The 20,000-nt window shown below is 41.1% G+C and overlaps 1 protein-coding gene across 4 annotated transcripts in view; it reads right to left on the bottom strand.

Moving 5' to 3' along the window:
* LOC143032868 (uncharacterized) overlaps positions 1-20,000 on the bottom strand; it is a 910,430-nt gene that overhangs the window by 644,310 nt on the left and 246,120 nt on the right. For 2 of the 4 annotated variants that reach the window (XM_076198059.1, XM_076198056.1), the window contains one exon: positions 17,714-17,789. The exons of the other annotated variants lie outside the window; for them this stretch is intronic. Coding sequence is in view for 1 of the 2 variants with exons in the window: in XM_076198056.1 (XP_076054171.1) it covers positions 17,714-17,789 (76 nt within the window). In the remaining variant the exon portion in view is untranslated. The remainder of the gene's footprint in view (positions 1-17,713; positions 17,790-20,000) is intronic. 4 annotated transcript variants of the gene reach the window in all.

The raw sequence follows: 20,000 nt of genomic DNA, 5'->3' as shown, positions 1-20,000 counted from the left end.
TTCCATTCAGACGGTTGATCCGAGGCAGACAATTAACTCTGAGACCAATCCTACAGGAAAACTTTAAGTGATCCAAGAAATCAGCATTTAAATGGCCAAGAGCATCTCCTGGTTAGTTAACCTAAGCTGAACGCATGGTGAAACACAAGTCGTTTAGCTCATGCCCTGGTAATCCCATAGATAATGTGACAATTCCCATCCCGCTAGTTGATCGAGGTAAATGCGATCCCCGAAATGTTATAGGTGTTATCTCAGATCGTAATGAAAATCACATGTATCGAATAGCCGTGAGAGAAGGAATATTCAAGGGACGATACGCTAGAAACCAGTTTGATATTTGTACACAGCAACTGTATACTCTTGGTGACGTGTGAACAGACAAGGAAATAGAACTTCGTCAGACATTACATCAGTTATCTAGGGTTGCTGGTAAAGGTTATGCTAAATGCAATTGTACTATGAGTAAGAAACAATTTATGTACTGGGGACCATTTAGTGTGTGTTGTAATACTATCCCACTTGTTTACATACTGCCAATGGCTAATCATGGCGGTGGTGTATATGTAACTCGAGCATACATATATAAGAAATTTTACTCAACTTATATCCTTCTTGATAGCGCAATTGGTTAAGTCATTGTCTATTTGTTATGTATCGGCTAGGTTTGAGTCCTCATCCCGAGACGGCATACCAGTTTCCAAACATGCTTCCATCGAGCTCTTGTTAGTCTCGATCGTGTTTCCAAGGAATTGAAATGGAAAAAGCTAATGTGGTTGATAAGATGAAAATCTATGTGATGGGGACCATTATATACATACATACATATATATATATATATATATATATGTGTGTGTGTGTGTGTGTGTGTGTGTGTGTGTGTGTGTGTGTGTGTGTGTGTGTGTGTGTGTGTGTGTGTGTGTGTGTGTGTGTGTGTGTGTGTGTGTGTGTGTGTGTGTGTGTGTGTGTGTGTGTGTGTGTGTGTGTGTGTGTGTGTGTGTGTGTGTGTGTGTGTGTGTGTGTGTGTGTGTGTGTGTGTGTGTGTGTGTATTCGCGTGAGGGAAAGATTCCCCGCCACAGCGCAAGCCCTTACTGCCTACAGAGGAGAGAAACCTGAGTACAATGCTAGGAAGGGAGAGATAGGGACGGAAAGGGGGAGGATAGAAAACCAGGGGGGGGGGAGAGAAGAGGAAAAGAGAGTAGAGGAGAGAGGAGAGGAGAGGAGAGAGGAGAGGAGAGAGGAGAGGAGAGAGGATAGGGGGGAGAGTGGAAGAGAAGCGAGAGGATAGTGGAGAGTGGAAGAGAGAGAGAGAGAGAGAGAGAGAGAGAGAGAGAGAGAGAGAGAGAGAGAGAGAGAGAGAGAGAGAGAGAGAGAGAGAGAGAGAGAGAGAGAGAGAGAGAGAGAGAGAGAGAGAGAAGGAGAAAGAGAGAGAGAGAAGGAGAGAGAGAAAGAGAGAGAGAGACAGAGAAGGAGAGAGAGAGAGAGAGAGAGAGAGAGAGAGAGAGAGAGAGAGAGAGAGAGAGAGAGAGAGAGAGAGAGAGAGAGAGAGAGAGAGAGAGAGAGAGAGAGAGAGAGAGAGAGAGAGAGAGAGAGAGAGAGAGAGAGAGAGAGAGAGAGAGAGAGAAAAGAGGGGGAGGGAGAAATGAAGGAGAAGAAAACGTCAGATGAAGTGGACTAGGAAAAGGAATATGAAGGGGAGAAGACGATAGAAGAGGACGAGTAAGAGAAAAGGGAAGAAATAAAAAAGAAGAGGAGAAAGGGAGTAGTGAAAGGGAGAGGAAGAAGAGAAAGAGCAGGAATAGAAAGAGACAGAAGAAAATGAAGGAAAAGGAGAGGAACCTGTAAGGAACAAATGAGAAAAAGAGAAAGAGGAAGATAAAATGGAGAACAGAAGTGTAGTGTCGGATGACTGGAAGTTGAGTGCTGCTATCAAGTGTCTGCAGCCAGCCACCCCAGCCAACATCCCTAGGGTAAACAGCAAACTCAACCACCCCGGAGTCCACAGCTAACCCAGCCACCAGTCCTGGACTTCCCACTGACCCCAGCCACCAGCCCCAGCATCCACATCAAATGTCACCACCACCTGACGCCTTGGTGGTCAACCCCTACCTTATCAAATGACACTCTTCCTTTCGCCAGACTCTTCTATCAATTTTCATGACGACCCATTGGTAGTAACAGGGTTATAGGGCATTTCGATGAGCCCCTTCCATAACCGGGTGACGCTTTTCTTTTAATTTTGGCTGTCACCAGACTATTCAATTAATTTCTGTAAAGAAAACCTTCGGCAACAATTATGTTATATCCAACAGAGTGCGTGACGATTACGTTTAGCGGTTGCGAACGCTTTGGAGACTTCTCTCTCAATTTTCAAACCACAACGAAGAGTTGATCATTTGGAAATCGGAGGAGCGATGAATAAAGACGACACCTCCCATCCCCACCCCCAGACAGATCGTAGGGGTTCAAAACCCGAGGCTCAATATCGGCCCGAAGACGAATGGCTCGCGAAAGCCAAAAATTTCGACTTCGTGGTGATTCATGGTTCTCAATTCCTGGGCGGTGACTGAAGACTCTTTCATAACCTCCAGTTCGAGTAAATCATCAGCGCCTCGAGAAGTTTCGCAGATAAGCCGGGGACAATTGCGTTCTCGCCCCCCTCGCTCTCTGCTCTCTTCTCTCGCTCTCTCTATCTATATATCTCTCTCTTCCCTCGCCCTCTCTCTCCCTCTCTCTCTCTCTCTCTCTCTCTCTCTCTCTCTCTCTCTCTCTCTCTCTCTCTCTCTCTCTCTCTCTCTCTCTCTCTCTCTCTCTCTCTCCCACTTGGGATGCAGCATTTGCAGTGCCATGTTCGGCTGGGATATAAGTATTTAGAGACCAGAATCCAATGTTCTTCATAGGTGATTACACCCCTTTGCAAAGTGTTGTAATGACTATTTTCCATGCTATTAGTATTTTTTCTCTTTCATCTCTGTACCTAGTTAGATCCACTAAATTAAAAAGGTGTGACATGTAATAACTCCCCGAATACCTACAATGACTTTTGCTTACTAAGCTTATCTAGATCAAACTAATTAGAACCTTCCCAACCCTTTTAAGTAAGAATTAAACCATTGTGGTGTGATACCATATTTGAACGGTTCATCCTTGTGAGGTGCAACAATGCGAACATACAAATATGACCTATACTATATCAAAATTACATAAATATATGGTTCGTTCGTTGCCGTGACTTTAGTTTTAGTACAATTTTGTCTACAAACCATATATATATATATATATATATATATATATATATATATATATATATATATATATATATATATATATATATGTGTGTGTGTGTGTGTGTGTGTGTGTGTGTGTGTGTGTGTGTGTGTGTGTGTGTGTGTGTACAACACTGAATGGGTCCCAGTGATTAGAGTTACACTTTAACAACCACAATGCACTTTAATTCTAAGCCATCAACATCGGGAGACCCGATGGAAGGTAGGTAACATGCAGAAATTGAAATGCGGTACTGCCAAGGACTCGAACCCGGCTAGCGCATGACAAGTGCTGTAGTGACTTACCGATTACTGTGAATAAAGTCATTCAATTCACAGTTGAGCTTTCAAAAACAGCAAATGTCTTGATGATTAAATCGGTAACCAAAGGGAAAACCTGACACATCCACTCATACCTGCCCGGGTTCCCTCTCGCTACGAGTATAAGACTTGTGATCTAATTGTAATGCAACAAGTCCTCTGTAGAAGACCAAGTTGGTCGCAACGTTAGGGCAATAAACTCTATTGCCAATACATCTTCGTTTGCCCTTCCCCACCCATTTCTCTCTCTTATATATATATATATATATATATATATATCTATATATATATATATATATACAGTATATATATATATATATATATACACGTGTAACTGACAGAATAACTTTGTCGATGTTTTGACTTCGAGTCAGAAATGAAAAAATCAATCAATCAATCAATAAAATGTGTGCCAATGATAGCCTCGGTACTAGAAGTACCTAGGCTGTCATTTGTTCATTTGTTCATTCGTGACAAACTACAAATACCGGATACCAAGACTTCATCACATCAAAAAGATTCGAAGGTAATTTCTTTCCCAATTTTAAAATGAAAGCAGCCAGAATAAAGAGAATAAGATCCGCCATATACGGAGGAATGAATCTAGTTGGATTTAGATCGTAATTTGTGACAATTGATACTAAAGACGTGCTACTTTTCGGTACGGAAGGAGTTAAGAAAAAAAAATCAGAAGAGCCACAAATAGCTAAAGTGTAATGTTATCTATGAAAGAGATACAAGAATAAGTACAGAATTTCTCCGAATAGCTAACACAAAATCTTTAAATGTATGAAAAATTCTTATACTGCTAGCTGCGGAGCGGATATATGCAGAAGAGCTTTAAGTGGTCAACACGAAATGTTAATATGTTAGAATAAATCTTAGACTCCAAGAATAATGACTGAGCTAGGATAAGTCCGCATGAAAATTAAAGGACGGCAGAGTGAGTATCTATGATAAAACGCATTACGACAGATAAGCTTAGATAACAAAGAAGAGAAGGTCTGTAATTCGATAGCTCTGGGAGGAGAGACAGAGCGGGAGATACGAGAATCACGCTGTCGTTCCAATAATGTGGACGAAATGCGAATATGTAAACAAGACACTGCATAGGGTTTTGTCCCCTCCTCACGTCACTACCGGAGTCATATACACTGAATAGCATCGCCGGGCGGCAGCCACCGTAAGTGTATAGATACCATTCAGCACAGAAGAAGCTACTCAATTCCGCACCGGGTAGCAATTTCCCTTTTAATTCTCACTCCCGCCAGACGATTTCATTCATCTTTGTTACATAACCCTCAGTGAACTTCAAAGCAATAAAGTTCACAGTAAATTATTTTCTCTCTTGCGCCAAAAGGCAAAGGTAGAGCTTTTAAGAAAAGTCTACGACAATTTTGAAAAGCTGAAGTAGAAATGTTTATTTACTTGCAGCCAGAATAAATGGGTACATTTTGGAGAAAAGTAAACCTGGCAAGGCATTTCGCTGACCATAATTTTGTTTCAAATTTGAAATAACAAATTAGATAAACAAAATTATCAGACACGAAAGGAGTGCATCGCTCAGGACCTTGTTCTTTTCACCGCCGGAGAACAAAATGAACAAAATATATTCATTAAGACTTAGTGAGGACAAGAAAGGTTGTAGATGCTATGGTGCTAGTGTAGTGGTTAGCATCGAGGGCTACCGGCAATGCAAACCCGATATCGCGTCACGATCAAGCTTCACCACCCCCTGCAGGTTATCTCTGTCCCATTGAGCAAAGGGGTGGTATGTATACTCTTATGTGTAAGTTTATAGCATTCCCAATAGATCTACATAAGCTCTCAGCTCTTATCCGGCAATATAAAAGATGTCGGTCACATGTTTAGCACGTAATCCTGGACCACAGTGATTATATTACTCTCTTAATCAACCAGAAAGCATCATCCTAGTGGATTCTCAGTAAATAATGATATCCTTATTAAGGTGAAGTGCATTTTTTATTTTCGTTCGGTCTGCTGTCAGATGATTTTATTTGGTGGAGGGTGAATACTGGCTGGAAAAGGGTCGTAAACGATCAGGACCCCGTCCATATGCCAAGATCACCCTTCACTTGAGAAAAATTCGAGTGGAGCTACAAAGAAAGAAAGAAAAAAAAAAGAAAAAAAAAGAGAGGGTCGATACATGTATACAAAGATTTATATTTTTATTTAATCGAATGCTTTGTACAGAGGAAACAATCCGGAACATACTCGCACACGAAAAAGAAATGGAAGAAAAATCGAAACGAAAAGAAATGAAAAAAGGTGAAAAAAAAAGTCGAACACTTCTGCAATAAGGCAGCTGCACCGATTTCAAAATCGGTGGATATGCGAGCGAAATTTCCGAACGTTACATGTGCAGTAACATCAAATTTGTGACAACTGAGCTGTCAAGGAAGGCAAGTCAAATTTCAGCTGAATTAAGCGACCCTCTTTCGCTACGCTCGGCCCACCAGCTCGGTTCTCTCCTCACATACTCTGTCCACTATCAACGGTTCTATTGAACTGCGGTATGCTTAATAACGATCTCAGTATATATTCCAAGATGCACTCCTTTTCCTCAGCTGAATAAAATGGTCTGGTACTAACCAGAGCAAAATCACTTTGTCTCCAGACGATCTTATTCGGCTGAGGGAAACCATCTGGCCTCAAGCAACTCTATTCAGGGTTAAGATAAAGACCTTAAGCCTGTTGAGGGGGTTCAATTTTTCAGTTGAACTCGCTCGGGAGAACCACTCAGATAAAAAAAATCTTCACAAAAAATATAAAAGGTGAGTAGTCCACTCCAGGAGGTGCCGAGGCGAGATCGAAATTGTGACCTTAATACTAAATACCCGGATTCCCAAAGAAGCTAGAAATTACCGGTACCTGTTGGATTCGAAGGTAGCTCCGCGTCGTGCAAACCTCAATCGAAACCAGGCAAGTACCGTCATCAATTACCCAGATTAGGCAGTTAGTGATTTTATGGAGTAAAACATCATCAAAAGACTTGTCAGTACAATAAAAGGATAGGCATATTAAAAAAAGCTACTGATTATATTATCCTATTTGTACAGAAAATCCTTTTTTTTTTTCGGGGTAGACACTGTTTACTTTGTCTACCTAGAGGGCACATCCCTGATCGAAACCTACTGTATACCTGATACTCGGCACACCCAGAAGAGAGCTAAATTTAATCTTTATATAGACAAGTTTTCATGACCTAGTAAAGGTATACTATACAGATTATAAATAGATTTCTGTTCAGGGAAAATATGGACCATCGTTGCCTGTCACGGCAAATTTCTCAAAGAATGCGACCCTCATATATCCGAAGTACCGTGGCCCACTGTATAGATCTGGTTTCGACAACAGGCGATTTCATTCAGCGGAGTCCGCACTGACCTAAACGGGGTCTCGATCCATCGAGGCTGATTTCAGCGCGGGGTCCGCAATCCATTGATTAAAATAAGACTCGCTTGTTCATCACACAGGCTATTCAGTGAAGTAAAACACCGAAAAAGTTGTCCAGAATCAAATAGATATGTATTCAAAGCACGAACAGAGACATGATGCAAATATGAGATATGCATGTTTGATCAAAGACAGGATTCTAAACATTTCAATATATTTTGCGCGTATTGAGCTGTACACGTGGACTTATTCACTACTAAAGCCGATTTATTATATGTTTCGTTCTGGTTGCAGAATGACGATTTTATTCGGTTGAGGCAAACTCCTCTGCAACGAAGGGGTCAATCCAATCCCAACCGACTCTTTCCCTGAGTTATACAACTTTAGTATTTATTCTAGTTGCCGCCAGGCAATTTCATTCAATTGAAGGAGTCATGAAGGTGGAACAATGAACACAGCTGTGATAAAAAAAAAATTGGTCACGGGAAAATTTTTAGGTCAAGAATGGCGACTTTAATCTCTGGAGCTTTTTGTCATAAAGAAATGTGACAACTATCAAAGAACAATTCATAAATCACTGTTCTTATTTACAAGGTACGACTAAATATTTTTCCCGAGACATTCTTAACACCGATGCACGTCCTATGATTGGCTTTACAGCTGACAAAAAGATATCCTTGACATTTTCATGTTTGTTGCAGGCTTGATACCCGGTAATGAAGCACGTAGAAAACTATTGTATATATATTTTTTGTTAGCTTTTGGGTCCCAAGACTTCACTAGATGATATACTTTCTTTTTCCAAATACACATGAATAAAAAAAATCCTTCTAATATCAACACGTGGGAGGGACGTGTCAAAGAACTTATTTGACCAACTGTGTTACGAGTTCCTAGGCGCAACCTACCTGTAAAAAATCAGCTGCCGAACTCGTACCTCTGATTTTGATATGTTTCCTGCTTCTTTTTCTTGTGGTAACATTAAAGCCAAAAACCTCCCACTGTCTCCTTTGCCTGGCAAGTGGTCCTCCCGGATCGTTTCCAACAACAACGGGGACGGAGATGGGGTGGTCATGTACTGTACTTTGCTTTGCAGCGCATACAGGAGCAGCAATCGGTCGATTAATCCACGACTAATTTCACATCAAAGACACCACTAAGGTCCTTGAACGAACACCGGGTCGGGGATGGAGCACGCGCACACCCAACTCCGAGAACGAACTCTTCAGGTCGTCGACTTCTCTGGGCAACAACCGGGTCCGGCCGCGGACGCCGGCGGCCGGTGCGGCAACAAGGAGAGCATGTCGAAGGCCTAAGGGCCAGCTGATGGCTCACCAACTGGCCCAGGTGGCCAAGCAAGGGACACAGATGGTACCGCGGAGCATATATTTAAGTATATATGGTATTCGACCCTTTAATAGCATATATTGCTATTGAAAATATTTTTATTCAAATATAACTGAAAAAATCGTCCGCTACGGATCCTCTTGGTTTTTGTCACCAAGAGGATCCGTAGCGGACTCCGTTTCATCATCACTGAAGAATTACAAATCAACAGTTTTCTACACACTTCATTACCAGGTTCCTAAGGCTTATATGACAGAAAGTACAGATGAACTTTTTTTCCAATTGTGGAATTACTCATTCGGCCTCCAAGTCGGTGAGACCAAAATGAGTATCTCCAAATGGTGGTGGTGGTGGGGGGTAAGGTAAAAAGAAAAGAAGATGGGGAGGAGGAGGGGAGGAATAGAATATGGGAAGAGACGGGGTGGGATCATTGAGAAGGAAGAGGAGGGGAGGGGAGAAGGGAGATAAAGAGGGGAGAGGGCAGGAAGATGGAGAAGGGGAGGCTGAAGGATGTGGTATGGGAGGAGGTATGGGAGAGGAGAGGGGGTATAGGTGGGTAGAGGGAAGGGAGAGGAGGGGAAAAGGGAGAAGAAGGGAGGAGAGTGAATGTGGCACACTGGTGTATACACCCGAGCACAGCAACGGGCTCAGGAGGTGTGACACTGAGTGCAGCTGGTTTAGTAACAGAAACAACGGCGGTAGGGGGGAAGCTGGAAGCGGTTGCACAAACAGCTGGTAGGGTCAGTCAGTGTCGATGTCTGGCGCACCTGCTGGAGCGGCGGAAAGAACAGCTGCATGGGATTGTGGAGGAAAAGCTGGAAACAGCTGTATCGACAGCTGGTATGATGCGGGAGTACTCAACTCCCAGCTGGAAATGTTAACGCCAGAAACCGGTTTCATGAGACCGAACAGGTAACCGAATGGCCGTGAACCTGAGACCGAGCGACCGACACACCTACAATTCGATGACCGACCAACATTTCGACCGACCGACAGGCTCACCGACGGACCGTGAACGAGGCACCGAGAACTCGATTAACAATGGATTGGGATGGGTTACATTGGCAAAACATCCCGACAGGAAACCTTTCGAACCAGAACGAGGTTGAACGCAGAAAAATACTAATATAAAACAAACAACACAACAAAAATTGTGATATTGTTTCTACCTACTCCTGGATTAAACCTACGTCCTGATACTCTGATGTCATTACTTCTCTTCCAGTTAACCGACCGACCAGTGCCCTGCAGGATCCGGCGCCTGGCCGTCCAGAACCCAGTGCCGGGAACTACGATACCGGATTCAATGTGGGCGTGATTGAGGGTTAGAAGGCTTGCTGTACAAATTGTACATTTATTTGTCAATGATAACCAGCGCTTCTGTCCTTGGGGAAACTATGGCACCTAAGAGGAGTCACAAAAGTGGCAAAGGACAGATTTAAAGGAGTGTAGCAGAAAGGAAGGAAAGTAGGTGTTAAAAAGAGCAAAATGTCAAACAGAAAATCTAAATAAGTAAACAAACCAAGCAAAACAAATTAATCTACTGTCACCTCTTGCCTGGATGATTATTAGAGTGAATTTCAACACATTGAAATGTACATTCCATCGCCTCTGCGGGAAGCTTATTGCGTTCGTTGACGACACGTTTGGCGATGCTCTTTCTACCTCATTCTATGTCATGACGTCCTGACATCCTGGTACGCTTTGCTTGGTGCGATCATCGCTCAACGATGATCGTTCACGGCTCAATGATGATCGTCAACCGATTTCCTAGTGCATTTTTTGTTTTAATGGGGCTGTTTTGCCTCGAGATGATAATTTCAACCGAATATACCAAAACATTTACCCAAATATGATGCCAGGTATGATGTACGTCACCCACCATTGGCTGTGGTTGGCTAATGATTGCAGCGAGCAAAATGTACCTCAAAGCCAATTCTGCAGTCTCACCCCACACACATGAAACTTGGGGTAAAGGTCGTTACTGAAACGACAAAGCCACAAATATACATTTCCCAGCGTGGATAACAGTCACGGCTGCTTTACACTAATCCCCCTCGTACAGACGTTTCTTGCTTATATCAACTTTACTACGAAAATGAGATGCGGAAATGTGATCTGTGATACGAGTTACATGAATGCGAAATAAGCTCAACATGTAAAATCTATAACAACTCCCTCTGAAAAAAGAAAAATAAATACAATAAAACTGAATAGTAATAAATCATCATCATCTTTGCTATCATAAATAATTAGGTTATTACCCTAATTATTATTATCTATTATCATTTTCACCATTATTATTATTGTTTTTATCATTACCGTCATTATTGTTATCATTACTGTTATTATATTTTTTCATTATCATCATCACCATTATCATTATCATCGTCCCAAACGTTTAACCCTCTGCCGTCAACGTTTTCAAGGGAATAACAACTCTTTCCGACCTTCCGTTGTTGTCCACTTCATCGGAACTCACACTACCTTGACTTATACACACATAAGCACTTGATCATCAGAAGCCAAACCACTATCCTGTTTGTATCCTTTCAACGACTCAGTTTCAATACCACTTACATAGAACCATCAAATCTCATTTGCATTCAAGTTAGCGTAGTAACTATACCAATACTAATGAATGTAATCCATGCAATGTTTGATGCCTTACTGTCATTTTAAGAATTTGAAGATCATTGAAACCATTCATTATATAAAATTTCAACAAGTTCGATCGGCTTTTGACTCTTATTTCCTCAAACTGACTGCAAACCCAATGCCCCACAAAAGACAGTGTGCTCCTCAGGCCCTCCCATAGACCTATCTCGGAATGAACAAAGGATTGTTATCTGTCTTGTATTAATGTATGTCTCCTTTGACGGTATTTTCATGGTTGGTAGAAGGGAAGCAGTTGCTGGTTGCTAGTTTTCTTGTGTAAAAAAGTATAGGAAAGTTAGTCATAGTTGAGAGATTAAAAGAAAGTGAATGGTTATTCCAATACCATGATACACGCCTGTGTGGACAAACGTTTTAGATGAGAACGATATCATACCAATAAGAGCCATCTAAAGACGTTGGAGTGGAAACAGTTTGATATGGCTACGCCAAAATTCAAACTCCTTTTCAAAACAATGGACATAGAAACTTGTTCGAATATCAGAAGATTTCGGTTTCTAAAACACTTAATGATTTACATTTTAGAACGTCCACCACAAAAACAAGCTCCCATGCACACGACGTACATCTCGAACCCTCAACCGGTCGTATTTGCGATGCTTTGTAAATCTGGAATCACGTAGTGGAAGATGGGTTGCCCAAAAATTTTCAATTACTTTGCAATTTCCACAGTCGGGTTTGCTAATATACACTTGAATAAAAAGAGACCTCAACCGCTGTGACAACAAAAGCGTTCAAGAAGATGGTAGGAAGTTAGTGTCTGACTTTGAGAAGACTCTGATAACCGTTGGGAGCCTCATTTCGGGCAAAGGGACCAGGTAGCTTGGGTGGATTTCCATTATACGCAGACGGTCTCATCAGATGCTGACGGCAAAATCTCGCGGGGAAGACATAGCATATGCAAAAGAGTTGGTGTTACTTTGTGCGAAGACTTCTTCCTTCTCGTGGGTTTGGCTGATGGAATAATTAGGCGCGTGATAGACGGACCTAATTAAGCGTCTCCTTAGGCGACATGAGTAGGCAGACTTCACCGGAGCTGCTACTCGCAAGAAGGAGACTGTTGAATCGGAAGACGTCTTCAAGACTAATAAGGCAATGTGCCTTCAATGCAAAACTGGGCGAAGTAACGTAGGAGACACATGGGATAGCGCACGGAACACGACAGTTACCGGAAAGACTATATGAACGTTAATAGGCAGAGAACGATATTGGCACGCTCTGGGAAAAGACAAGTGTTGACTTCGAAGGCTCTAACGTTACAGATGCAATGTGATGTGACAGTCCCATGCGATACGATATTTGGCTACTTACAATAGAGGCCCCCCGGGGAGAGATACGAGAGGAGATGGTTCCGTCGTACCAGGCAGTTTTCATGAGGGGGAACTTTGCAAGGGAAAAAATGCACATTGGCAAAGATATGCACTGATTTACTGGTGGGTCTGCAAAATATACACAGAACACATACATGCATGTGCACGCGCGGATGCATACACACACACACACAAACACACACACACACACATACACACACACACACACACACACACACACACACACACACACACACACACACACACACACACACACACACACACACACACACACACACACACATACACACACACACACACACACACACACATATATATATATATATATATATATATACAAAAACACACACGCAAACACATACACACACACACACACACACACACACACACACACACGCACACACCTGCGTCCATGTGCACATAAAAAGAATACGAAATGCATATACACTCGTACTAAAAACATGTCCACACGATGAAAAACACACAAACCCCGACACAGATCACCAGGCCTGCTGACGCAAACACGGGTATTCGCAGCCACGGCAGTGTTTAGGCCGGAGCAACAGATGATATTGATAGAGTGAATGCTAACACGACATCCAACACGAAAATAAAGTGAATATAGACCACAAATATACATACGACAAGGGTCATAACAACGCAACAGCCGCCGACCGTGAAAACACACGTGACTTCAAACTATGAAAAACACACACGTTGCTGCCGCTCTCCATGGAAAAAGCAAATTGCGGATACATACTCCCACACGCGCACGCACACACAAACACACACACACACAAACACGCACACACACACACACACACACACGCACACACACACACACACACACACACATACACACGCGCGTACACACACACACACACACACACACACACACACACACACACGCGCGCGCGCGCGCACACACACGCACATACACACATACACGCACGCACACACACACATATATATATACATACACACATGCACATGCACATATACACACACAGAGGGGCCGTGGGAAATAAAACTGTCGGACATAAAACACAAAGCAGCAGAGACAATACATCGGGGAGGCATGAAGCAGGCAAGCAACAGCCCAAGCGTCAGGGGGAAAAAGAAAGAAAGAAAAAAAAAAAAAACAGCAGTAGAGCATAGGAAGACAACAGAGCCTAGATCAGAGAGTTAGGCAGCAGCAGTAACAGGCACACTGTGTGTACAGGATGTACCGTACTATATAGATAGGACACGTTTAGGAATCGAACCGCGACTGCCTAGCATCTGGGATATAGCAAAGGGCTTCAAAAGGTGCCTCGATCAGCAAAAGTGATGATGTGGTGTAAAGATCTTCAGCCAAGAGTCGCTCACTTGGGACAAAACCTATCTCCCTATATACTCGGGCAGTAGAAAAATTATTTATTATCTATCATTTATTATTATCATTATTATTATTATTATTATCATTATTAATTATTATTAATTACTATTAATTATTATTATTATTAATTACTATTACTTATTATCATTATCATTATTATTATTATTATTATTATTATTATTATTATTATTATTATTATTATTATTATTATTATTATTATTATTATTATTATTATTATTATTATTATTATTATTATAGTAAACAAATAAATCAATAAGTGAATAGCTAAAAGATTAAGGAGGTGCACTATAGGAAAGCTATTTGTAAAGCCAGTAATCGAATCGAACGTGGTTGAGCCAGGTTACCTTAGGTCCAGACGAGTTAAGTTAAACGTTGAATTACTATTTAAATCTAAATTAAATTTGAAAGTTACGTTAAATGCTAGGCTAGGTTAGGTTAGGCTATGACTAGGTTACGTTAGGTTAGGTTAGATTAGGGTTGCGTTAAGTTAGGGTAGGTTAGGTTAGGTTAGGTTAGGTTAGATTAAGTTAGTTTAGGATAGGGTGAGGCTAAGGTTATGTTAGGGACTGGTTTCACAGCAAATGAAGCTAATATTCATATTGAGAATACCTTACAAAAGAAAACTATGAGTATTACTCCACCTCTTTCAACACGGAAGTGAAAAACTGAAACCTTACTGTTTACTAAATGGCCAATGACCGATTACCGTTACCTATTTCGTCAACTTCAGCCCCACGCACTCGGGCAGCCAGGGCAAGTGGTCCACGTATATATATATTGCATCACCATAACACAACAATGTATAAAGTATATCACTACAGTATATAGTGTATTACAAAAATTACAAAACCTATAGAGCGTAACGTAATAACTCATCATTCCTTGAAGCAGGTCACCAGTACACAACAATCTATATAGTGTATCGCCACCTTACAACAATACAACTCTAGGAAATATGCCATTACAATAGAAATATTATAAAGCATATCACGACAATACAATCTAGAAAGCGTATTACTTATGGGCCACTGGGTAATTTTTGGCACATTTAGATATTTGGTTCTGGTTGAGCGCCAGGCGATTTTGATCAGCCCAAGGAAATCTCCGCTGTCGCCGATCATCCTTATACATTTCCTTCAGGTTACCAACTATGCGATGTTGTTGAGTGCGCGCGAGGATTAGACGCAACTATACGGGTTAAGCTTTGATCCAACAATATAAGGTGGCCACTTCGCTATGTTGATAAATGCTATCCACAGAATTGGCGACAGCAGCCCATTCAGTGAAAGACCTTTCCCTTGTCGGGCACGGGTAACTTTAAAAATGAATAGATAACCAAACGGATCCTGGAATAAAAGTGCGCTGATGGCGTAATCGGAGAAGTGCTAGTGGCACATTCGCTTAGCTATGGGCTCGAATCCCGCACTTCGAACGATTCCCAGCAGTGAGTATTACCCGCCCTAATAGTCCAAGCGCACAGGTGGTGGTGGGTTCTGCCTAAGCTGCGCGATTCCTGACGTAGGCTCCTCACTTCCCCATCCTCGTACAATAAAAGTATAACTATTTTCGACCTTTCCTTTCCGCGGTGACTCTGTGGGCATTCTATTTTTATAACCTCTCCCCACCCCCGTTTTGTCTATTTTTTTAGATACGTACATAACACAAACAATGTGATACGAACAGGAGTGCTGGGTTAACTTTTGTAAAGGTAGCGGAGTTGGACTTGGGAGCAAGATATACCGATGATATCGACAACGAAACCGAAACGATGGTGCAACAAAATATGAAACAACCAACTGTCCGGAAAAGGGCACCTAAGGAGTTGCTATCCGGATAAAGTAAAGTTTAAACCTTCAAGACCCTAGACAAGTTAACTAGAGAAAGGGCAGTTAGAAAGATAAATGGAGGAAACGAGGGTGGAGGAAGGTATATAAAGAGGGAGGGGGATGAAAGGATCCGGCCGAATATTGGACGTGATAGGCTGAACAATCCATCCATACGGAGTTTCTCACGCAAAAGATCCATACTAACGGTGTTCCTCACGTGAAGGATCCATACAAGCAGGGTCTCTCACGCAAATACCCTATATAAACGGGGTTTGTCATGTGAACAATTCATTCAAAAGGGGTTTCTCACGTGAACGACCACGTAAACGAAACGGAAATCTCACGTGCGAGAAGTAGGGGTACCCAGAGACGATAAGACAGAAACGCGTGGAAAAAGACGGTCAGACAGACAGACAGACAGGCAAGTAGGCAGGCAGACAGGCAGTGAGAATGAGACAGAAGCTCTGAAGAACTAAGAAATATATTAGCGGCTTAGTACCGGATACGGGGAAGACGAGAATCGCAGACGGAGGAATGGACAGGCACAGCCAGCCTAACCACCTCAGTAAGCAGCTTACGTCCTTCAAGTCAAGAGAAACCTTGAAAAGGCTGCTAAATCCCCGGTGCTTAAAGACGATGCGGATTAGCAACTCCTGGCATCACAACACCGAGCTCGGAATGATGATTAACGACCTGCGTCACGCCGGGCTCGTAACCATCTCCACCACTCGGTCGACGACGAGAAGGGTTCACAACCTCAGGTTCCAGAGCACCCTTAGTGTCCTTGTAGGCCTCCTACGGGGCCTGCGGACCAAAAACCAAAAGTAACGGATGTAAAACGAACTGCTTCAGCGTTGGCCTGATGCCAAAAAGACTATGGAATTGTAATGCGAGACTCCCATAAACATGACGTGAGCGTCGGGTAGGCAGCTCGTCGAGGCAGCAGCATATCAGAACCTATCCAGGCCACGTGGAGCGATAGCCCTATACCTCAAGGACACGGATGTATTAATATCTAACTTGTTACGGAATACCAGAGACTCAATCGCATGCATGTTCTTAAACGCTCGTGTGTACAAATGCATACACATAACAGGGCTATAAATAGATCATAAGAGAGAGAGAGAGAGAGAGAGAGAGAGAGAGAGAGAGAGAGAGAGAGAGAGAGAGAGAGAGAGAGAGAGAGAGAGAGACAGACAGACAGAGAGATAATTAGAACGATGGATAGATAGGCAGACCGACTGATTAGCAGATAGACAGACAGTTGAGAGATTGATAGGATGCAGATCAATAGATATATTGACATATAGACAGACGACAGAGATGGAGTGGGGAAGAACATGAAATATTAATAAATTATAATAAGTGCTTAAATACAAACACACACACACACACACACACACACACACACACACACACACACACACACACACACACACACACACACACACACATATATATATATATATATATATATATATATATATATGTGTGTGTGTGTGTATATATATATATATATATATATATATATATATATACATATATATATATATATATATATATATACATATATATATATATCTATCTATACATCTATATATATATATATATATATATATATATATATATACACATATACCAAAGTATTTTTCTCCCTTACAAGGGAGGTAGCCAAAAAACAAATGCATAAAATCCACTACCACCCATTCCATCCCCAACATACGCTACTCCCATCCACCCCCATCCTTCCCTCTTATCTTGGCACCTCCTGGATGACGGGTCATCCCTGCATCTCGTCCACTGCCCTTGATCAGAAGCACACACACACACAGCATATTTACAACTAGGCATCCACACTTTACAGGTGGTAACCCTAACAGTCCTTGGTCCACAGTTAAATATCAGTACGTATAAGACCCATCTGCTCTTGCACGTCCGAGTACAACGATCCTAGATTTTCTTCTATATCCCTTTGTGCAGCTGAAACAAAATTCCCTCTATTCGACAAATGGATCATGTAGTCTATCCATTCATGTGCGCCATCCTATAAATTCGGTTTTATGACCAATACAACAGGGACAATAAGAGAAGGACACCCGTATAAAAATAAAATTAAATAAAATAAAACAAACCTGCAGAGGGCACCAAAAGGTAACGACGTCCCGAACACTGAGTGCCACTGCTAGAAGAGGAACATTGCCACCATACCTATGGAAGAAAAAGAATTTTTTTATTAAATAAATTTTTTTTTTATTATTTACTAATGGGCAAAAAAACCGTCACTGTATATTTTGGCCAACCCATGTCCTTTCCAACCAGTTACAAGTCATTCTCTATATTAAAAATTCCTATGCAATATCTAGAAAATGTCCAATATTTCACACAAAATCTAAAATAAACCTAGACCATCCCGGATAGCCCCAGAAGCATTTTTTTTTTTATTATTGGGGTGTGTTTTCGTAAAGCGTTTTCGTTTCGAATTTTGGAGATTTACGAATTTCAATTTCCCCCAAAAAGAGACCCATCTGCAATTCCAAATGAACAAAATCTAGTGCGTGTAGATGAAAACACTCATTTCTATCCTTTGATGAACTTAAAACTAACATCGACGAAATGAAGGCTTTTGTTCTAGACAAAGCTAAACGTCATACCATATAATTAAAAAAAAAAGTAAAACCCTTCAACAGCGATTTTTTTTTTATCAGATTCCCTTGTTTATCGTTTCTTCTAGGTGCCGCCAAACAATTAATAGAGCAGCGACAGCGCAACCTTTTTCTTAACTCAGCGTAATTTTTTATCTCCTTAAAGTTGCCCTCCATTCACATATTCACGATGTGCTGCTATTACCGACATTCAGGTTTATATATGCACATCAAACACATGTACATATAAAACACAAATAACCATATATATATATATATGTATGTATATATATATATATATATATATATTAGATGTGTGTGTGTGTATGTACACACACACCCACACACACACACACACACACACACACACACACACACACACACACACACATATATATATATATATATATATATGTATATATATATACATATATATATAAATATATATATACATATGTATGTATATGTATATATACACGATATATACAGTATATATATTTATATATACATATATATATATATTTATATATGTATATATATATGGAAATAAACTCATCTGCTGGGATTCGAACCCCCGCTAGAGCGGAATCTTCATATAAAGCGAGGACTGTACCGCCTGTACTACACTCTCCCTTCAAAACAGAACGACTAATTCGTTCTGTTTTGAAGGGTCAGTGTAGTACAGGCGGTACAGTCCTCGCTTTATATGAAGCATTCCGCTCTGGCGGGGGTTCGAATCCCAGCAGATGAGTTTATTTCCAATTGTCAAAATGACACAAATATATATATATATATATATATATATATATATATATATATATATATATATATATATATACATATATATATATATATATATATATACCTAATAATGTGACACCAAAGAAACATCTCACCAGAAACCAGTTAGCAGGGAGGTAAGATTACTGCCAAAATTCCTTCATAGCTAACATGAATAGCAAAACCAAAAGAAAACCGGGCATTCCTGTTAGATCATCGTCTCCTAAAGGTTCGAACGCATTGCCTTGGGTGCTTATGGGTAGTGTACCACCGAATGTGAGTAAACACTGCCCAAGCAGATACAAGTCTTGGACACTAAATATCATGAAGAGCAGAAGAAAAGCTGATATAGTTACAAGATAGTAACCACCTGTTCTACTATAGAAATAAGGAAAAAGAAAGAGCTAGTGGAGTAGGATTCTTGATAAACCGAGAGGTTGCTGGTAACGTAGTCAAGTTCAGTAGTTTATCAGACAGGGTAGCTTGGATTGTGAATATACTATGTAAAGGAACACTCTAAAAATAGTTCAGGTTTATGCACCAACTTCACAGAGTTCAGACGATGAAATTGAGTCCGTTTATGATGACTTAAATTAGGTAATGGATCAAGAAAAAATGAAGTACACGTTGTTAATAAGCTAGAGTGGAGAAGATGGGAGATGAGTCGTGCATTGGGACGTTTGGAGTAGGTGAAAGAAATGACAGAGGCGAGGTGTTAGTCAATTTTGCAGAGACCTACAACATGAGAATAATAAACACTTTCTTCCAAAAGCGTGTTGGTCGTAAATGGACCAGAAGTCCAAATGGAACAACAAAGAACGATATAGACTTTATGTTAGGAGATGAGAGCAAGAGCATTAATAATTTTACAGTCATAAGTAAAGTCAACATAGGTAGTGACCATAGAATGGTAGGTTGCAGAGCCGAGAGAAATGGCAGGTTGCACAGCTACATTCAATTGCATAGCCAAGAGAAATAAACTAGTTTAAAAAAGAAA

The sequence above is a fragment of the Oratosquilla oratoria genome, chromosome 14 (assembly GCF_046742065.1).
Source record: "Oratosquilla oratoria isolate Oo_2021 chromosome 14, ASM4674206v1, whole genome shotgun sequence".
NCBI lineage: Eukaryota > Metazoa > Arthropoda > Malacostraca > Stomatopoda > Squillidae > Oratosquilla > Oratosquilla oratoria.
Note: the sequence above shows the minus strand (reverse complement) of the source record. Positions and strands in the feature narration are given on the sequence as shown.